General features: G+C 35.2%; 1 protein-coding gene across 4 annotated transcripts in view; it reads right to left on the bottom strand.

Annotated features, from left to right (window-relative positions):
* The window catches only part of LOC145268734 (uncharacterized), a 365,002-nt gene extending 351,769 nt beyond the window's left edge, over positions 1–13,233 (bottom strand). For 3 of the 4 annotated variants that reach the window (XM_080124309.1, XM_080124310.1, XM_080124308.1), the window contains exon 1: positions 12,924–13,130. In XM_080124309.1, coding sequence (XP_079980435.1) covers positions 12,924–13,003 — 80 coding nt within the window. In that variant the 5' untranslated portion in view covers positions 13,004–13,130. Of the gene's footprint in view, positions 1–12,923 lie in introns of all 4 variants that reach the window. The other variant, XM_080124311.1, reaches the window with a different exon arrangement.
* Positions 13,234–21,109: the final 7,876 nt, after the last annotated feature.

The raw sequence follows: 21,109 nt of genomic DNA on the forward strand, positions 1-21,109 counted from the left end.
GGACAGAGTTAGACACCAGGGTCGTTTTTTAACGTGGAGAAAAGGTACAAAAATAAAAATTGTCTCAGTCGTGAAGGATTTCTCCTCCACCGAAAGAGAACAAGAAATAGAAGTGCAGCATCTGAAGAACAGATACTACACTTTGATCTTGTCCCCCAACAGCCGAAAAAAATGAGTTTTCTTTAAAAAAACAATGATAACTACATATATTTTTTTTTTTGTCAATTTCAGCAATAAGCAATGTTATCTACCCAAGTGTCATGTCATAATTAATGAAATATTTATGGAATATTACATAAAACACGTATTTCCAAGATTTAACGAAAAAAAAGATCTCGGCCATGTTTTTTTCGTCACATGCAACATAAACACAAAGGATATAAAGATACTATATAAAGATACTACACTTTGATCTTGACCAAAAGGCCAAAACACAGATCTTTTTCTACATATATTTATGTATGTGCATATATATTTGTTTAAAAAATTCTGCCTACCGAACTCCTGTGTCAGTTTTTATTCAACAGACATGAAACTTAATATATAGGGTATTCGAACCTAAATAAACCTTTATATTTGGGGTTTAGCCAGGGAACATCAGTGCAAAAGCGTGAAAATTAAAAAAAATGGAATTTGCCAGTCGAACGACGGATTTACAAATATGCATGCGTAATGTAACAGTTATTGGTTAATGTTTTAATTTTTAGCCTTGCAGCAAATATGTCTTCATAGCTTAGGCATTAACGTCAAAGGAAAAAGTAAATCGTAAGCTAAACGTTTTGGTTTCAATTTTCGGTGGCGCAAGAGTCATTTTTTTTTTTTTTCAACTTTTTAAATCATTACTATATATTGGGTCCAAATTAATCAAAATATCATATTTAAGCATATTTTACGACCTGGCAATGCCGGGCGGCCTGCTAGTATATATATATATATATATATATATATATATATATATATATATATATACACACACAGATTGAGAATCTGTCGCGGTATCGGTTTACCTCTTCTTTTAAATATCATTAAACCATGTTAATTTTAATGTTAGTTTCAAACAATCCCTTTTTTCCTTCATTTTTTAAATACACACATTTCAACTTCCTCGCACACAGTCAAATACCCACATCTAAATGTTGACCAAAAACTATTTAAATACAATCAACCAAGACTTTAGATATTTCCGGTCAAGCAAAATTTGATCAGGTTTTTTTTAATCCTCGGCCCTCAAAATCAAGAGAGATTAGATCATTTCTGTAATGACCTGGCCATGATGATTGCAGTGAAATGCTGGTTCTCTGCAGTTTTAGGAGGTCCCCCCACCAGGCTTTGCCTTCTCTCTTTGAGAAGGTGTTAGTTTATTGTTAATCATCTGAGGCGCCCTGCTGTCAATGGGGTTGCACAGTCAGCTCTGAGGCGCCCTGCCGGGAATGCCAACAGGTTTGCAGGGTCAGAGCGTTGCTCCACTGGAGTACAGACTGTTTCAATCCCACTTTCCAACCCAAGTGTCACAGATTTTGTGGTGGGAGAGTACCTTGCTTCAGCCATGGCGGGTCAGGAGGACTCTACTCTGACTGCATAGTCAGTTGTTGAGCCCCTGAAGTAAAAGACACCAGCAATCAAATTGCCCTTTTCAGAGCAGTTCTCAAGCTATAAGAATACAATTCTATCACACCTTGTTGCCTGCTTCATGCATCCACTTCTCCAGTTCCTTCCGACTCCTACTGTTTCAGCAACTTCAGCCATGTAAGTGTATTTTTGTGCAAGGAATCAGAATATGCTACTGAAAATCCCCAGAAATTAATGGTTTCCAAATAATCTGCAGTAAATGCACATAAATATGCTGCAATGTAACTATTTTCGCAGAAACCCTTTGAAACCCGTGATAATCCAAAGCGTTTTATCACCCATGTGTATTGCTATTTGTCATAACTTGTTTGTGTCTACTTTTTTAGTTGATCAACATCTAACTGATGCAGCCCTACAGCAACAAATCTTTGTAGATCTGGGCATCGACAGTCACTGGAACAAAATGCTGGATGTCTGCAATTATTACACCGGCGTTTGCTCAGAGATGTATCGGCAATATCCTTTAACATTGTGTTCTGCAGTCCTGAATACGCTGCCTCAGAATTTTGTGATAAAAAAAAAAAAAGAAAATTCATTTAGTGATGATTTCGGTAAAAAGAGAAACAGTCTACTTGTTTTACCAGAATTTCAATTTAAGTAGGACACCTTATCAAATCTCCAATACTAACGATTACTACGATAATATCCCATTGATTACTGTTCACGGAATAACCCTTATCCCCGAGTGGCTTCCGGGCCTTGATAAGTGGTGACCTCCATGTAAAAAAAGAAAAAAGAAAAAAAAAGCTTAATAAAAAAACTTTTAAACTCATTTTTGAGGGAAAGAGGATCGATTTCGTGGAATCCTCATCTGCTTTTAAATGTAAACATAATTTTCTTTTAAATCTGATAAACTTTCCGATGTTTTCCAACTATGTTATTGTCTCCAAAAGTCTGTTAGATTCATTAGAAGCTTTGCATCTTTCAGTTGTGTCATTTTTACCTGCGCCATTTTTACCTGCGTCATTTTTATCTGCGCCATTTTCCCACATGCCATTTTCATATAAAATTGGTTATGACCAACACATCTTGGTTTAAAAACAATATTTATTTTATCATTAGTACCAACAATAGAAAATAAATTTTAAACAAACAAAAAACTAAAAGAATCGTTTTTTGGAATAGAATATTAAGTTCAAATTTTTCCAATTTCGATACCCAAAAAAGTTCCGATTTTTCAGACTCGCTTTCAATTTAATCATCCCAACACATCTAACAGGACCAAAGACCACGATAATCAAATACCGCATACTCTCACTTAACCTATATATTTTTACTGAGCTGTCCTTAGCCGGTGTTGTCTAGGATTATTTTTATTTTTATTAATAATTTGTCACTAAAATGTAAAATCGAGTTTAGGTCCTTTTAGCAAAAATGAAATGAGATGAGATTTTGTTTAATTTTCGATTTTTGAGCCATTATGGAGATTCCTGTTGATCATCTCATGTCAGCCATTTTTTTTTTCTTTTCTAACCTAAGGCTCAGCACAGCACTACTTGTTTTTCGAATTAAATAAACGCTTTAAAAGAAATTAAAACGCACATCAAACTTAGCTAAGTAGGTAGAAGAGTAACCTATCTTGCCTTTAATAACATTTGTCATACATATACACACACACACACACGTGTATATATATATATATATATATATATATATATATATATATATACACACACACACACATATATCACTTTTTCGTTTTGTTGTTTATACTGCAAAATGCCCCGCCTTTATATTACTTTTATTTTAAATACTTTTTGGTAACATTTATTTGTTGTATATTTGTTTTTTCTTCACTTGTTTTGTTGGCTTCGTTAAAAATTCCAATAATTTGATTTTTATTGCGTTAAATTGGCAACTAGGTTATTTTTTATAACGGTGGCTCCTCCAAGAAATACTGCCTCAGTGTTTATCTTTTCATTAGAAACACAAGTCAAAGACCATAAGACGATGTTAGCTTGGAGATAAATGTCTGTTTTCGCTGCGAATGCGAAGCGGAATGTGGGATAGATACAATCTCGCATTTTTTTTTTTTTATATAGACAACCTGAAACGCAACCAGTGTCGAGTGCTTCTGCTTCAGTGAGAACAAAAACAAAATGTCTGACAGAGTCTTTATAATCGTTCAAAAATTAAAAACTAAACAAAATATTGGTAGAAACTAACCCAATAAATGCCACTGACATTAAAAATAAAAGTGTAAAGCTCGTCAGGGCATTTGGTTTAATTTTTCGATTTTTGAGCGATTATCTATATATTGATTAGCTGACCATCTCACGTCAGCCATTTTGTTCTCTTCCTAAAGCATTCAGCATCACTTGTGTTCCGAAAAAAAAAATAAACACATTAAACGAAGTCAATCCACATAAAATCTTATTCAGATAAGTTACTTATCATAAGTAGAACAGTAACTCCTGCGGGTTTGTATTACTGTACACATAGATTCGAAAAAGTTGTCAAAACAAATATATAACAAATAAATGTTATCAAAGAAAAGATAAGTCACTTTTCTACCTAACTGGATATGTTTTCTAGTGTTTTTATTTAATGTAACATGTTTATTCAGCTCGAAAAACATACAATGTTTACCCACGTATTGGAAAATATAAAATAGCGCCTGTGTCTGACTCTCTTTGACATGGTAAGTTTGGGAAAAGAAGTTATAAATAAAAAACTAGACAAAATACTGTTAGAAACTCACTCAATATATGTTACCGTAACATAGGCTGACATATATTCGGTGGGTTTAAAAAAAAAAAATAATAGAACAAAAAAAAACAAAAAAACAAAAATTACAAAAAACAAACAAAACAAAAATGGTCAACAAATAATTTAAGGCAAGTAAAATTACTTTTCTACTTGGCTCATTTTAGGGCACCGGATTTTACTCCATGTGAAACCTTGACATCGTAAAAAAATCGAAAATAACACAAAATAAACATATACAAAACGTTGAAAATTAATTTGTTGACCAATTAGTGACAGTTATTAGCTATACTTTTGTCTAATTTTCGATTTTTAAGTTGTTTTACAACTTTGAGGTTTCACTTCGAGTAAGATTAGGCATTATTTTGAATACACTGGGTTTACAAACTTCAGAAAACATTAATAAAATATTTAAAATGAAAGCGCTTTAAAATACTTTAAAACAAAAATAGACAGATAAGTAAACAATTATTCTCGCCTTTGGTAACAGTTATTTGACTATTCTTTTCACTTCTCCGTTGGAAATTTTATATAAACGGCATAATTTTATTTTTCATTTTTTCCGTTGACAGCGTGTAGATAAAGATTGAAATTTTACCTTCTAACATATAATTTAAATTTTTGTTGTAGCCCTGTTCTTCAATAGTGAAATCAGGAGATCGATCATCTCCCACTCAGTACACATTAATCAATCTCCTGTGCATGATAAGTTGCTGGAATCTGTTAAACAGAGAAGTGATCAACTGATCAACCACCTCAGCCAAAATAACCTACTCAGTGACATGCAATATGGTTTCTGTTCTACGAGGGGCGTGCAATAAGTAATACCCCTGACCCACTTCCAGTTGTCTGATCTAGCTGAAATTTTGCATGTGCAATGATTTATATCTCTACAGGTTATGTGGCAAATTACAGCTCTGAACTAATTGTGGTTTCTGTTTTACAGATGTTTGAACTGAGTCAGGTGTGAAATGGAGTCTGTTGAATGTCGAGCAGTGACCTGGTTTTTGTATTTGAAAGGACACACACCACATGAGACTTTTGATGAAATGAAAGAAACTTATGGTGATAATGCCCCATCATAAGACCTTGTAAAACGCTGGCATCATGAATTCAAACATGGCCAGAAGCCTGTGGAAACAGCTCCCAGACCTGGTCGCCTCCCTTCTACCATTGAGGAGTCATCTGTCCGGCAAGTTGAGGCTGCCATTTTGGAAGATCGGTGCATTACTATTCGCCAAATAGGCCAAGATGTCAAGATTAGTACAGAAACTATCATTCATGGAAACTATTTGTATATGCATAAGGTGTCTGCCAGATGGATTCCCAGGTTGCTCACACCATTCCAGAAGCGAGAACATGTCGAGTGCTCGAGGATGAATTTGGAGATGTGCCAAGAAGAGGAGTCAAAGTTTTTCAAAAGACTGATTACACAGGATGAAACCTGGGTCCATCACTATGATCCAGAGACCAAAGTCCAGTCAATGCAGTGGAAGCACTTGGGCTCACCACCTTTAAAGAAGGCAAGGGTGCAACCCTCCGCTGGCAAGGTTATGCTCACAGTCTTCTGGGACCAGGACGGAGTAGTGATGACAGATTTCCTGGCAAAGGGTGCCACAATTACAGGAGCCTATTATGCTTCACTTTTGAGGAAATTAAGGGAAGCTATCAAAATCAAGAGGCGGGACAAGATCAGCAAAGGTACCCTCCTCCTGCAGGACAACGCTCCGGTCCACAACTTGCATGTCACCAGATCAGAAGCACGGGCGTTCGGTTATGAAATACTTCCCCATCCTCCCTACTCTCCTGACCTTGCAGCCTCTGACTTTCACCTCTTCCCAGCCATGAAGTTGTTTTTGAAAGGAAAGCGTTTCCCAGATGATGCAGCCTTAATTTCTGAAGTCACATCGTGGTTGGAGGACCAACCTGGGGTGTTCTACAAAAACAGTCTCCAGAGCTGCATCAAACGATGGGAGAAATGCATAACTCTGGGTGGTTCCTATGTAGAGAAAGACTAATAACTGTGTCAAATTTTGTTGCTCTACTGCTATGGGAAGTGGGTCAGGGGCATTACTTATTGCACGCCCCTCGTACTAGATCTACAACTGATGAGCTAATATCACACAGGATTAGTGAATCTCTCAATGAGGGCTTCATTTCTAAAGCAATTTCTTCTGATATATCAAAGGCTTTTGATAAGGTATGGCATAAAGGTCTACTTTACAAGATTTCCAGCTTTGGAATTGCTGGAAATGTCCTCAATTATTAAATCATTTCCCTCATTAACTCTTTAAGAGTAGTGGTTGATGGGCAGAAATCAGAAGCTCATAGCATCGACACTGGCATCCCTCAGAGTTCCATCCTGGCCCAACTTTATTTCTGACCTTCATCAATGATCTCCCAAATCACATTCTTAGATCATTCGTAGATATTTATGCAGACGATAATCTACAGCAACACTTTAAAGGCAGGAAATGACCAAGGTCTCTCTGATTCTCTCTTTTTTCAACTTGAGCACATGGTGCAATGGGGAAAAGGGTGGCTGCTTAATTTTAATGCATCTAAAACCAAACTTCTCTCTTTCCATCATCAACGTTCTGACCCCCACCTGGCCCCAACTGAAATGAATGACTTATCTTGGGAAAGCATCATGCTTTGACGAGCTTCTTGGTCTGACCTTTATTTCCGATCTGAAATGGAGCATGTACATCAAATCTGTTGCCAAGGTTGCCAGAAAAATGGTTGGATCACTCCACTGCTCCAGTATATATCTAACTGCCGATGCAACCCTCTGTGTATGAATAAAGTATGTCCTAGGACATACAACTGTTACCACAACTGGGCAGGAGCTGCTCGGAACATCCTATCCTGCGTTGACAGAGTTCAAAAGCAGCTTTGAAACCTAGTAGGTGGACTTCTTTTTCACAGAAAAGAAGTCACTAGCCTGTCTCTGCCCTATCGTTATTTTCATGGAAAGTGCTCGTCTAACCTCCAATCTATGGTCCCTCCTCACCAAACTTTCATACACAAAAAAAAAAAACTTCAAAAAACATTCATCTAGCTACAACCACTATCAACAATTCCCTCCCCACTATCTGTGCCTAAATTTGAACGTGGATTCTATGAACAAAGCTTCTTTCCTAGAAATGATCTCCTTTGGAACTCTGTTCCACTGGCCAGCTTTCCAGCTGACTACACTATGGTCTTCTTCAAGTCCAATGTAAACAAGTTCTTGCTGAGCCGTCTCCTTAAATAATCAAATTATACCAAATTCCCATTACTAACAATTACTATGCTGTTTTCCCCGATGACTACAGTACCTCGTCCTCTAGTAACCTTCCGGCCTTGATAAGTGGTGACTCCCTTATAAAAAAAAAAAAAAAAAAAAAAAAGTTCATCAAGTTCCATCTGTGTTTGCTTACGATCACGTCAACTGATATTTGGGCTCGATGATGAAATACCCTGGAAAAGTCACTTCTGATTAATGATTACCAGTTTGAAGAACACGCAAACGAAATTGGCTGTTTTTCAGAATAACAGAATATTTTGAAACTGGTAAACATTAATCAGAGGCGACTTTTCCAGGACATTCATCGTCAAGCCCAAATATTAACTGACGTGATTATAAACAAACATAGACAGAATTTGATGAACATCAAGCTTTATTTTTTGCTTTTAAATTCGGTAAATTCTGAAAAAAAAAAATGCACTTATGCTACTGTGCTGAAATAATAACGTTTTTAGGTACTAGTGCACTTATTGATCTGTGCTGAAATAATAACGTTATTTAGAAAGCCATTCTTAACATGAGAGGATATTTTGTACCTATTCTGTACTTCAACCTTACAATTTAATAAAAACAGATATAACACATTAATTAAACTTGAAAATACTATTTAAAAAATAGCGCAGATCAGCACTGACACCTGTTTTTATTTAGAAACCCATTCTTAACATGGGGAGGGTAGAATGTTTTGTAATTATTCTGTACTTTCACGTAAGAATTTAAAAGAAAAATATTTTTTTTAAATATCTAGGTAATATAAGTGCATAAGTACTAAAAAAAAAAAAGAAAAAAGTTCAGTTTTTTGTGTGTTAAAAAGTTGGTACTTATGTAAAGAAAGTACCGTGCTATTTTTTTTTTTTTGAGGGGGGGGGGTAGAATTTTCAAGTTAAATTCAATTTTTGCAGTTTCTTTTTTTTTATTAAACTAGTAGTTCAGCACAGTTTTGCTCGGGCCCTATGTACTGTTCACAACTTTATGTGCATATTAAAAAGTTTGACGTATGTCCAAGTAACCTACATCTAAAATTTCATGTGTTTAGACTCAAAATTGGCGGAGGAATTTGGTAGAGTTTGCAAAAGTCAACTTTTTCAACTTTGACCTCTTGGCAGTCAAATTTTCGCTCACAAACTGATTAAAAAGCTTGCTGCATGTCTGAATACCCTTTATGTAAAATTTCAAATGTTCAGACCCACAATTTGCTGAATAATTTGCTAGAGACGCCAAAGGTCAAATCTTTTGAACTTTAACCCCTTGGTAGACAAATTTTCGGCCAAAATACCGATTAAAAGCTTGCCCTATGTCTGAATACTTTTTATGTAAAATTTCAAATGTTTAGACCAAAAACTGGCTGAGAGGTCAAATTTTTTTAACTTTGACCCCAATTTTGACCCCTTAACATTTATTGTTTTGGGCTCAAATCAAGTTCAAAAGTTTGATCCATGTCCAAAGAACCTACATCTAAATTGTTTAGATCCAAAATTGGCGGAGAAGTTTGGTAGAGTTTTCAAAGGTCAAATTGATAAACTGACCCCATGACAGCCAAATTTCTGGCCGAAAACAGATTAAAAAGATTTTCCCACATCTCAGTACCCTTATGTCAAATCTAGAGTCTGTAGACTGAAAATTGACAGAGTAATTTGGTAGGGAAATGTACACACAGACACACAGAGATAATTTCACTTTTATAGATTGTTAGGTGAAAGTATACAATAGTTACAAAATGCCCTCCTTGCCCATATTATAAATGGGTTTCGAAATAACGTTATTTCAACATTGTCCATATTCGGCATAAGTACTGAAAAGTTATTTTTGTGCATAATAGTATTTTAAATCAGGGTACTAGTGCAGTTTAGAAACCGTGCTAATTTTTTAGATATGATTTTAAAGTTAAATCCAATTTTTATACTATCTTCTGTATTAAATTATTAGGTCACAGTAAGTTCCATGTTAAGTATATCATAAGTCAAGGTCATTAGTTACCCGACTAGGGTATTAAGACCATATGCTAAGGTTTTGATCCTCTTCTGTCAAAGAGGATCAAGTAGCACTAGTAATTCGCACGAAAAATATGATGGTAGGGTCACTAGCTCAGTAGGTAAACTGGTACAGGTATAGGTTTTTGTGGTTCTTCCATTCTGCAGCCAGGCATGACTTGAAAGCATTTACTGAGGGGACATTGATGGCGTGGGGATTTAGCCTATTTCAAATAGGAGTCACTCTACTAGAGAAGTTGCCACGGGAGCCAGGATGATGCTGGCTCTGCACCTTCAGATTATGTCCCCTGGCAGATGGGTTGAGAGCTGGAGCGAACAAACCGTTGCTACAGTTGGAGCAAAGTCTGTTAAAGCAGACAATGTCAAAACCCTTTATTATTTTGTAAGCCTGTAATATATCGGCACGCTATCTGTGGAATTCTAGAGTAGGAAGGTTGAGACGGGTGAGGCGTTCAGCGTAGGGCAAATCGGAGATGCCTTGTACAAGTTTTGTTGCTCTACGCTGCACCCTTTCCAGAGTGTCCTTTTCTTTTTTTAACCTCAGGCACCAGACCACAGCAGCACATTCCAAGTGTGGGCGGATTAGAGACTTTTTTTTTTTTTTTTTTTTTTTAAATAGGCATAACCACTAATCAAGGCCAGAGACCACTCGAGGATAAGGGTTAAGAGTGTATAGTAGTCAATTGGACAATATAGTAATCGTTAGTAATGGAAGTTCGGTAAATTTGTTAATTTAAGTGGAACGGCTCATCAAGAACTTGTTTACGTTGGACTTGAAGACAACCATATTGTAGTCAGCTGGAAAGCAGGAAAACGAAAGATAATTCTACAAGCGTGCAGTTCTAAGAAAGAAGTTTTGTTCATGGAATCTACGTTTAGGTTTAGGCACAGATAAAGAGTGGGGGGGAATTATTGATAGTGTTTTCAGCTTGACGAGTGTTTCTTGGGACCATGGATTGAAGCTCAGACGAGCACTTGCCATGAAAATAACGATAAAGCAGAGACAAACTTGCAACATCTCTTCTGTGAGAAAGAGGTTGCAGAGAAGAGAAAAGGACATCTCCTACGAGGCTACGAAGTCTATTTTGAACTCTATCAAAGCAGGACAAGTCCTTTCTAGCAACTCCTGCCCAGATGTGGCAACAGTATTCCATCCTTGGATCTACCTGGCTCTTATATAGATAGAGAATTGCATCAGCAGCGAGATATTTACTGGATTGATAGAAGGATCCCACCATTTTTCCAGTGGCCTTGGCAATGCATTGTTGTACACTTCTCAGGATGGAACTGCATACACATGATGTTCGCCCAGTATTTTATTTGGTTTATATCACTCTGCAAACTGGAGTCCTGGGTATCCTGTGAATCAGTAATGACTTGAAAAATCTTGGTGTTATCAACAAACATGAGAACGAAACTCTCCAGCATCTCCGATATATCAGCAATAAAAAGAATGAAGAGCAGTGAGTGGGCCAAGAACAAAACCCTGCAACACACCACGAGTCACATTTGCCCAGTCAGAACAAGTTCCATTGACTACGACTTCCTGTTTTCGCTGTGCGAGAAAACTGCGAACTAAGAATGGCTTTCTAAATAATGCCGTTTCAGCACGGTCCGTAGTAATTAAATCAAAAATATTTTGATGCATGAAAAAATAGAAATAAAAACAACATGCCCGCTAGTAACCGAAGTAAATTAAAAATTGGTGTTTATGCAGATAAGGTACCGGGCTATTTTTGTTTATTTATTTATTTGAAAGCATTTTCAAGTTGCATTCAATGTTAACGATAGTTTTTGTTTATTAAATTCTTAGCTGAAAGCGGAATAGTTGCAAAACGCCCTCCCCATGTAAAGAATGGGTTTCATAATACAGTGTAACCCGGATATAAGAGACTTCGTTACCGGTCCCCACAGCTCTCTTACATTCTGTTTACATTCAAATTTCTCATATCTGAGTCTCTTATATCATGGTCTCTTATATCCGGGTCACACTAATAAACGTCTTTTTTGGTAAAATTTTTACGACGTGCCCTGCCCCACTGCCTCAGTGCCCCGCCCCACTGCCCCAGTGCCCCACTGCAATGCAATGCAGTCACTGCACACTGCATTATAAACACCTCAAACCTCCCCATGTTAAGAACGGCTTTCGGAATAAACACCTAACCTCGAAAACCATTAACATGGGTGGGTTGGGGAGGGTTAACATAGGTGTTAGTGTTTATAATACGCTGGGGCTGGGGACTGGGGACACGACACGTCGTAAAAATTTACCCCTTTTTTGCATAAGCACAAAACATTACTTTTAAACATAAATAACTTTCTACTCAATGAATTTTCGTAATTTTGAGATATATTACTATTTTCGACATAGCAATTGTGCTGTCACTCACTCACACGCTCGTGCGCAACGATTTTAATTTCCCCGCGCATTTGCACAAAAAATTGAATTCAACATTAAAATACTATCTAAATAAATAGATAAATAAAATGGTAAAACTATACAAACACCGTGACAGCGAATTAACCCTAACCCTAACACTAACCCTAACCCCAACCCTAACCCTAACCCTAAACCCTAACCCTAACCCTAATCCTAACCCTAACCCTAACGCTGTCACGGTGTTTGTATAATAATACCAATAAAATAGCCCAAGTATCTAATCTAAGGTTAAAATTAGATTTTTATCTGAGATTTTAGACAAAAAAAAGGGAGGCGAATTTAGTGATATATTCAAACCGCCTCTATAGTATGATTGAACGAAGTTATTTGTTTATTCAGACTCTTATGAAGTTAAGAGCAACATTTTTGTATACTTTTGTAGGAAATAAATAATTTTTCAACTCTACTACTAAATAGATAATTCGAATATTATTTTAATGTCATTTATTGTAGGTAAATATAATTTGTTTTAAAATATTAATAATTATATTCAACTTAAAACGGGAAAAGGATTATATTATTTCCAGCTGTTAGGGGATTCGCTTACGAAAGGAATTCGGTAAATAGCATCAATGATAAATAGGAGATTGAAGCGATATTCACCCTAAATAAACACTTAAAATAATACTTAAGACTTTATGTCTTAAATTAAAGTAGATACTTTTATTTATATCGAAATATTTTATAAATATAATCTTCATAAATAGGAGAACCCAAATACAAAAGCACGTAAATATAATAACTTAATCGCGCTAGTAAGAAAAAGGAACAACTATTAGTAAACTAAAATCGTTAAATCTTAACAAAACCGTCTAAGTTTTGTTTATTAAGACGTGTGAGTGCATTAATAAATACTGGATATACTTACTATTGTTTGTGCTGGTGGTGATATCGAGCCTCCCAACCTGGGGGTAAAGGTGGGACCCAAGCTTGCGCCATCGCTGACATTTTGGTGTTTTTGCTGTTTTGACGTAGAGAATTCGTCGAGCCTCGTTTTAGATTTTTGCGTCCTTTTTACTCTCTTTTCTTTTCATCCCTCCTCCTCCCTTATTTAACGCTCTGCTTTCTTTTTCTACTCCACTCCTCCCTCTCATTCTTTTTGTCTCCTTTTCTTCTTCTTCTTCTTCTTCTTCTTCTTCAAAATACTTTCGTTCCTTATAAACACCCTATTTTCTTTTTTTTTTCTACTTTGCTCCTCCCTCTCACTCGTTTGTTTCTTTTTATTTTCTTCTGCTTCTTCTTTAAAATGCTTTTCCCCCTCCCTTATTAACGCCTTACTTTCTTCCCTCTTTCCCTTACTCCTCCCTTATTAACGCCCCTTCTTTTTTTTTTCTACTTTACTCCTCACTCTTATTCTTTTTGCATTTTTTTTATTTTTCAATTTTTCACCCTTGCCCCTTATTAATGTATTTAAGTATTCGGCTCCTACCCTCATTTCTTCTTCTTCTTCTTCTTCTTCTTCTTCTTCTTCTTCTTCTTCTTCTTCAAATTGTTAGGTGAAAGCATAGAATAGCAAATAACAAAGCTCTCCTCCCGATGTTAAGAATGAGTTTCTAAATGATAATATTATTATTTTAACACGGTCCTTAAACTGCACAAGTACCTTCAATTATATTCCTTATCCTAAAGTAAAATTCTAATTTACTTTTTAAAATCTATAAATGTTATAACATTTTAATGAAATACTAAGAGAGTTCTATTCTTCAATTTTTATTTATTTATTTTTTTTATTTTTATACTTCTACGGAATTTAAACCAAAACTGCTTTTGCACCCCCTAACCTAATTCTTCTTCTTCTTCTTCTTCTTCTTCTTCTTCTTCTTCTTCTTCTTCTTCTTCTTCGCCCCCTCCCTTATTTAGACTTTTCGGGTTTGTATTACTGTACACATAGATTCGAAAAAGTCAAAAAAACAAATATATAACAAATAAATGTTATCAAAGGCAAGATAAGTTACTTTTCTACCAAACTGGATATATTTTTTTGTGTTTTTATTCAATGTAACATGTTTATTCAGCTCGAAAAACATGCAGTGTTTACCGATGTATTGGAAAATTCAAAATGGCGGCCGACTCTCTCTCGGAGAGGGTAAGTTTGGGAAAAGGTATTATAAATAATAAACTAGACAAAATACTGTTAGAAATTCGCTCAATATATGTTACCGTGACATAAGTTGACATATATTCGGTTGATTTTTAATAGTATTTTGTCTAGTTTATTATTTATAACATCTTTTCCCAAACTTACCGTGTTAAAGAGACAGTCGGGCGCCATTTTGAATTTTCCAATACATCGGTAAACACTGTATGTTTTTCGAGCTGAATAAACATGTTACATTGAATAAAAACACAAAAAATATATCCAGTTTGGTAGAAAAGTAACTTATCTTGCCTTTGATAACATTTATTTGTTATATATTTGTTTTTTGACAACTTTTTCGAATCTATGTGTACAGTAATACAACTTTCTTTTTTGCACTTCCCTCCTCTCACTCTTTTTTTTTTTTTTTACTTTTCTTATTCATAAACTTTGTTCCTTGAGAACATTTCTTTTTCTTATTACATATATTCCCCTTTTCTTCCATGTTTTTCAATGTTATAATTTCGTTTTCTTTTATTTCCATATTTGTTTTTCGGGCACTTATTGTACAGTTTAATCAAGATTTTAAAAAATGAAAATATCGAAAAAAAAAAAAAAAAACGTTATATTGTGCGTATCCGTTTTGAACTGAAGATCTCCGAAAAAAAAAAAATTCACTTAATTTGATCGAGTTTTTTTTTTTTTTTTTTTTTTTTTTGTTTCTTTTACTGCGGAAAAAACACGTTCTTATGACAGCACGTTGAAGGCAGACATCTTGGAATTATTCTTAATTTTTGTTTGGAGTTTAGAAGGGCCAAAGGGAGATAACTCAATCTAAAGCGCCGACACTCCCTCCCCATTTTCAATACTAGCTTTTCTTCCAAAAAATCGAACCTTTTGTTCGGTATAATAAATTGTTTTTTCGCTCTAAAACAAAAACTACTTGATGAAATTAAGTGAAAATTTTTTTTTTTTCGGAGAACTTCATTCCATAACGGATACGTACAATTTAAACTTTTTTTTTTTTTTCGATATTTTGATTTTTAATGTATTGATTAAACTGTAAAAGTACCGTTTTTCGTCTTTGCATTTTTTCTTCTTTTCGTTTTTATTTTTATATCTTTTTTTTTCTCCACTTTTTCCTTCATTTTTTTTTCTCTTTTCTTTTTATTGCTCATTTTACATAGTTTTTGCAGTTTGCTTTACTGTTTCTTCAGTATTTTCTCTTTATTTTTTTTTCTGCCTTAAAAACAATTTTCATCCTTTCACATTGCTTTTTGTTTTATACTAGACTACCAGTGACCCGTTGGGTCAGTATGTTATATTAGCTATGGAATTCATGTATAAGCGTAACACTTGTGACGTAAAGAAAGTATTTTTTTTTTTTACATAACAGAAACATTTCTATGAAAGTATATTAAAATGAAAAAAGAATATAGATAGATTTCTATGAGTCGTTCTGTTTATTATAATTGATTATTTAAAAAGAAAAAAATTACAGTTATTGAATTATAAGTGGTTGGCCATACTTATAGGTAAATGTGCACTGAACAGATACCATAATACTTATTATAGTTAAATTCAAATTTTGATATATCTGTTTTTTTTTTTGTTTTGTTTTGTTTTTTTGTTTTTTTACATCGTTCATTTCTGTATTATGTTTAAGTTATTTTAAACCCCACTCTTCCCATGTTAAATAATAATTTGAAATAATAACGTTAATATTTCAGTGCACAGATCAAAAGAAGCGATTTGTGTTTATTTGTTTACATTGTTATGGGTTAATGTTTATGCGCGCATGCGCAACCGGGTGTCGTAAACCGGAAAGTGGGTTACATACATCGTTACAAGGTCATTTGAGTTTTATAATTATATAGATTTTATCTTATTGTTTAAAAACTCTGTTTTTCTTTCCTTCTTTTGTTTTTTTTTATTTTTCTGCATCTTTTCTTTTCTTTTTACATTCATACAACAAAAGAAAGCGAAAACAAACAAAATGGTGTAAGTCTGGAGTTCGACCTAAATAGATAAAATGGGGACTCTTTATGATGTACGTACCCTTCATGAATTGAAGATGTCATACTCCAAAATTCACATAAATTCAACACGTAGTTTTTTTTTATTAAGAAAATCAAATTTTATGACGAAACGAGACGTTGTTTTGATCCGCCATAAGGGGACAACTAAATTTGATCTACCGAGATCAAAACAAGCTATGTAATGGCTACGATTGCTGCTGTCAGAATCAGAGGAAGAAATCGATATTTTAAACTATGACTGAAGCATGAAATAAAAACAAAAAAATGAAAGTAGATAATGATTACTTTCGGAAAGAACTAATTACTACATGCCCCAGCGTAATATAAACACCCCACCTACCTATGTTAAGAACGGCTTTCAGAATGTACACCTCCAACCTCGAAAACCGTTCTTAACATAGGGAGGCTGGGGTGTTTATATTACGCTGGGGCACTTAGTAATTACTTATTTTTAGAAGTAATCATTATCTAGTTTATTTATTTATTTGTTATTTATTTTATGCTTCGGTCATAGTTTAAAATACTGATTTCTCCCTCTGATTCTGACGACAAGTGCCCGAAAAAAAAAATGGCGTCTCCATTTTCGGGGATAAACTGTAGTAGTACCATAAAAAAATATTTGATCAATTTACGTGATTTTTTTTTTTTAATATGATATTTTCGTTCCGTGACAGGTACGGATATCATGAAGATTTTTCTGTATTTTTATTTATTTTTTTAAAATCAGATTGAACCCTGAACATGCACCAAAAAAAATATATATAACAAATAACTTTTAGTAAATACAATTAAATAAAATAAAATAAATAAATTTTAATTTTTTTATGCATCTTGGGAAAAAGATAATAATAATTAGAAAAAAAAGGCTTAAACCGAGTGGCAATGACCCCAGACTTGGGCTTACGGTTCCCCAAATTATTATTATTATTATTATTATTATTATTATTATTATTATTATTATTTACTCACTAGGTCACGCAGGCCATCATCAAAGGTGTTCTCTGAAGTCTGAGTGACAACAAGTCCCCTCAGATTTCCAGTGCTCTCCACCTCTTTCGATAATCTTTGCATAAGAATTTGCGTTATTGCAACAGCCGCTTACCATTGATTTCTCATTGACAGCGACCAATAGTCTTCACTGGGATTTGGGTGGCAATATGTCTCCCCAAGGTCTTAGTCCTCTTTGCACTCAGCCAGCAGATGTCTGGCTAGTACTTTCTCTTCTTGGTCTTTCCATCCTTCTTGATCCTCCTCTTTATTTGCTGTGGTGCCCGTTTTTGGTGACACATACACAAAAAGAGGGAAGGGGCTGTATCTTACAATTATACAGTTTCAGTTTTCATGGTTCCATGTGATGTTCCTTTGTATTTTACCTTTGTAGCCGTTTCTGTGTGTCCAGTTTGTGTCATAGTTCGTGTGTTAATCTCCACATTCAAGAGTTTTCCTCAATATTTCTGCAGTTTTCATTATTGTTATCCGTTGTATCTTCTCAGCCATCCATCTGATTCCAACCTCTTTCTTTCTTTTTTCAAAGTTTTTCAGTATTGTTCCTAGGCCTCCTATTATTAGTGATATTATTTTCTTCATCTTCCTTTGGGCACTCTGTCATGTATTTACTCCGCTTCTCCATCTCCTTGATTTTCAGTCTGTGGTCCACTAGAAAAGCAAAATCTACACTCTGGCAGAACCTTTCCTTCTTGTTAGCTATTATGATATCTAGGTTTTCTTGCTTAAATGGGTTTATCTGTTTGTATATCCATGTCCCATAGGATCTTGTGACTTTCATCTTCAAGTACCGCTGCCAGTTTGTGCTTGTACCATTTGTCAGGGTGTTCAAGATGCAATTGCCTGCATAATTCCAAGTGTACTGCCTTCCCCACTTCATCATGTGTATTTTCATATTCTTTTTTAGGATAGTTTGTGCATTTACTTATTATGTGGTTTATTGTTTCGTCTCTTTGTCCACGGAGTCTACATTTGCTGTTTTCTTATGTCTTGTCGATCCTTGCTTTAATGTGGTTGGTTCTAATTGCATCATCTTGTGTGGCTGTTATTAGTGATTCAGTTTCCATGTTTAGGTTTCCTTTTTGTAGCCATTTCTAAGTGTTTTCGTTAATCTCATCTTTTGTAATCCTTATGAATCGTCCGTGTAGCTGTTTCTCTTCCCATTTTTCTTTCCTCGTCTTATTCCTTGTCTATTTTTCTATTTTATTTGTTTCTTCGGTGTCTTTTGCTGCAGTTTCGAACTTCTGCATTATGTATTTTTCTAATACTTTTTTTGTGTTATTTACAGTCTTCTATTCCTCCGTCTTTCTTTTTCACATAAAGTTGGTCAGTATCATCCTTTGAGTGTAGTACATTGTGCATAGTCATGTTTCCTTATCTTCTGGTTGAGATTCCTCAGTTCTTCTTTGGCCCAGCTTATAAAGAGTCCAAGATATCTTATTAGTAACAATATCCACATGTTTATTACTTTAATTAGGTTTCTACTATATAATTTAGTTTTGAAGAGTTTTCTTGTTCTTCTGAGCTATTCCTTTCCAATTTTCTTTTTTCATTTCTGTTGCTTTGATGGTGTCTGCTTCCAGCACTCCCAAATATTTGTAGCTATCATGTTCACCTAATGCCTTCATCTCTGTTTGATTGGGTAGACCATACCTTCTGCTGCTTCCAGTTTTCCTCTCTTCATTGTCAGCAGTGTACACTTTTCCATTCCAAATTCTATTCGGATATCCTAGCTAAAGATTCTGGTCGTGTTTATTAGCATCTCTAGTTCTGTCTTTGTTTTTGCAGTTTTAGGTCATCCATCTACTTTAAGTAGTTCACACTTTTTTCTGTATTGGTGAACTTGTATCCGGCTTGGCGTTTTCTTATTATGTTGTTAATTGCTATAATTTTTTTTTTTTTTTTTTTTTACAAAGGCATCACCACATTATCAAGGCCCAGAGGCCACTCAAAGATAAGGGTTAAAGAGTGTACAGTAGAAATTGGTTAATAAAGTAATCATCAGTAATGAAAATTTGGTAAATTTGATAACTTATATGGAACGGCTCATCAAGAACTTATTTACTTTAGACTTGAACACAACCATATTGTAGTCAGCCGGAAAGCAGGAAAACGAAGACAATTCCACAGGCGTGCAGTTCTAAGAAAGAAGCTTTGTTCATGGAATCTATGTTTAGGTTTAGGCACAGATAAAGAGTGGGGGAAATTATTGATAGTGTTTACAGCTAGACGAGTGTTTCTTGTGAAAGTTTGGCGAGGGGGGACCATAGATTAAAGCTCAGTTGAACACTTTCCATGGAAATAACGATACAGCAGAGACAAACTCGCAACATCTATAATAAACAGTAATAGTGATAGGGAATAACCCTCTTTGTATTTTGATTTCAGTTATGTATCGTCCATCAGTTGTCAGTTCAAGTCTCCATGTTCTTATTGCATTTTCTATCAAAATGATTACCTTACCTGGTGTTTTGTACATTCCCAGGCATTCTATTATCCATGCTTGCAGGCTCCTGTCATACGCTTTCTTGTAGTCTATCAATGCCATGGCTAAATTCTTTTTTCTATTTTTAACCTCTTTCAGAATCCGTTGGTTTTTGTATAATAAATCATGTGTTCCTCTTTTTCCTTTCTGGCATCCTTTCTGTGGATTAGTTCGCGATTATGAAGAGAATGATAAATTTGTTCCCTCAGTTGTGCTGTATTTTCCACATTGTAGTTTTTTTTTTTTTTATAAAGGAGTCACCACTTATCAAGGCCTGGAGGCCACTTGAGGATAAAGGTTACTGAGTGTACAGTAATCAATGGGACAGTATCGTAGTACTTGTTAGTAAGTAAGGAAATTTGGTAAATTAGATTACTTAAGGGGAACGACTCATCAAGAACTTGTTTACATTGGACTTGAAGACGACCATATTGTAGTCAGCTGGAAAGCAGAGAAATGGCAGAGAGTTCCACAGGTGTGCAGTTCTAAGAAAGAAGCTTTGTTCATGGAATCTACATTTAGGTTTAAGCACAGATAAAGTATGGAGGAAATTATTTATAGTGGTTTTGGCTAGATGAGTGTTTTCCATGAACGTTTGGTGAAAAGGGACCATAGATTGGAGCTAAGACGAGTACTTGCCATGAAAATAACGATAAAGCAGACACAGGCTCACAACATCTCTTTCGTGGGAAAGAGGTTGCAGAGAAGAGAAAAGAGCATCCCCCACTAGGCTACAAAGTTTATTTTGAACTCTGTCAAGGCAGGATAAGATCTTTCTAGCATCGCCTGGCCAGATGTGGCTAGAGTACTCTATCCTTAGATGTACTTGGCTTTTATAGAGGTAAAGAATTGCACCGACAGTGAGATATCCACTGGACCGATAGAAGGATCCCACCATTTTTTTTTTTTTCCAGCAACCTTGGCAACGGATTTGATGTACATTTCAGATCAGGTGTAAAGGTCAGACCTAGAAACTTGTCAAAATATGGAGCCTCCCCAAAGACGATAGCCATTCATTTCAATTGATACCAAACAGGGATCAGAGCATTGATGATGTAACGATAGAAGTTTGATTTTAGATGCATTAAAATTAACCAGCCAACTCTTTTCCAATTGCATCATGTGCTGAAGATCAGAGGAGAGAGAATCAGAGAGAACTTGGCCAATTACGACCTTAAAGTGTTGCCATAGATGGTAGTATCGTCAGCATAAATGTCTATGAATTATCTTAGGATGTGATTTGGGAGATCATTGATGTATATCAGGAAGAGAGTTGGGCCTGTGATGAACCCCTGAGGGACTTCATCATTAATACTGTGAACTTCTTATTTCTGCCCATCAACTAGTACTCTTATGAACCTATCTGAGAGAAATAATTGAGAAGACATTTCCAGCAATACCATAGCTGGAGATTTTTAGATCTTTATCCCATACCCTATCAAAGGCCT

This window comes from Euprymna scolopes, chromosome 44 (genome assembly GCF_053919585.1).
Source record: "Euprymna scolopes isolate OS-2025 chromosome 44, ASM5391958v1, whole genome shotgun sequence".
NCBI lineage: Eukaryota > Metazoa > Mollusca > Cephalopoda > Sepiida > Sepiolidae > Euprymna > Euprymna scolopes.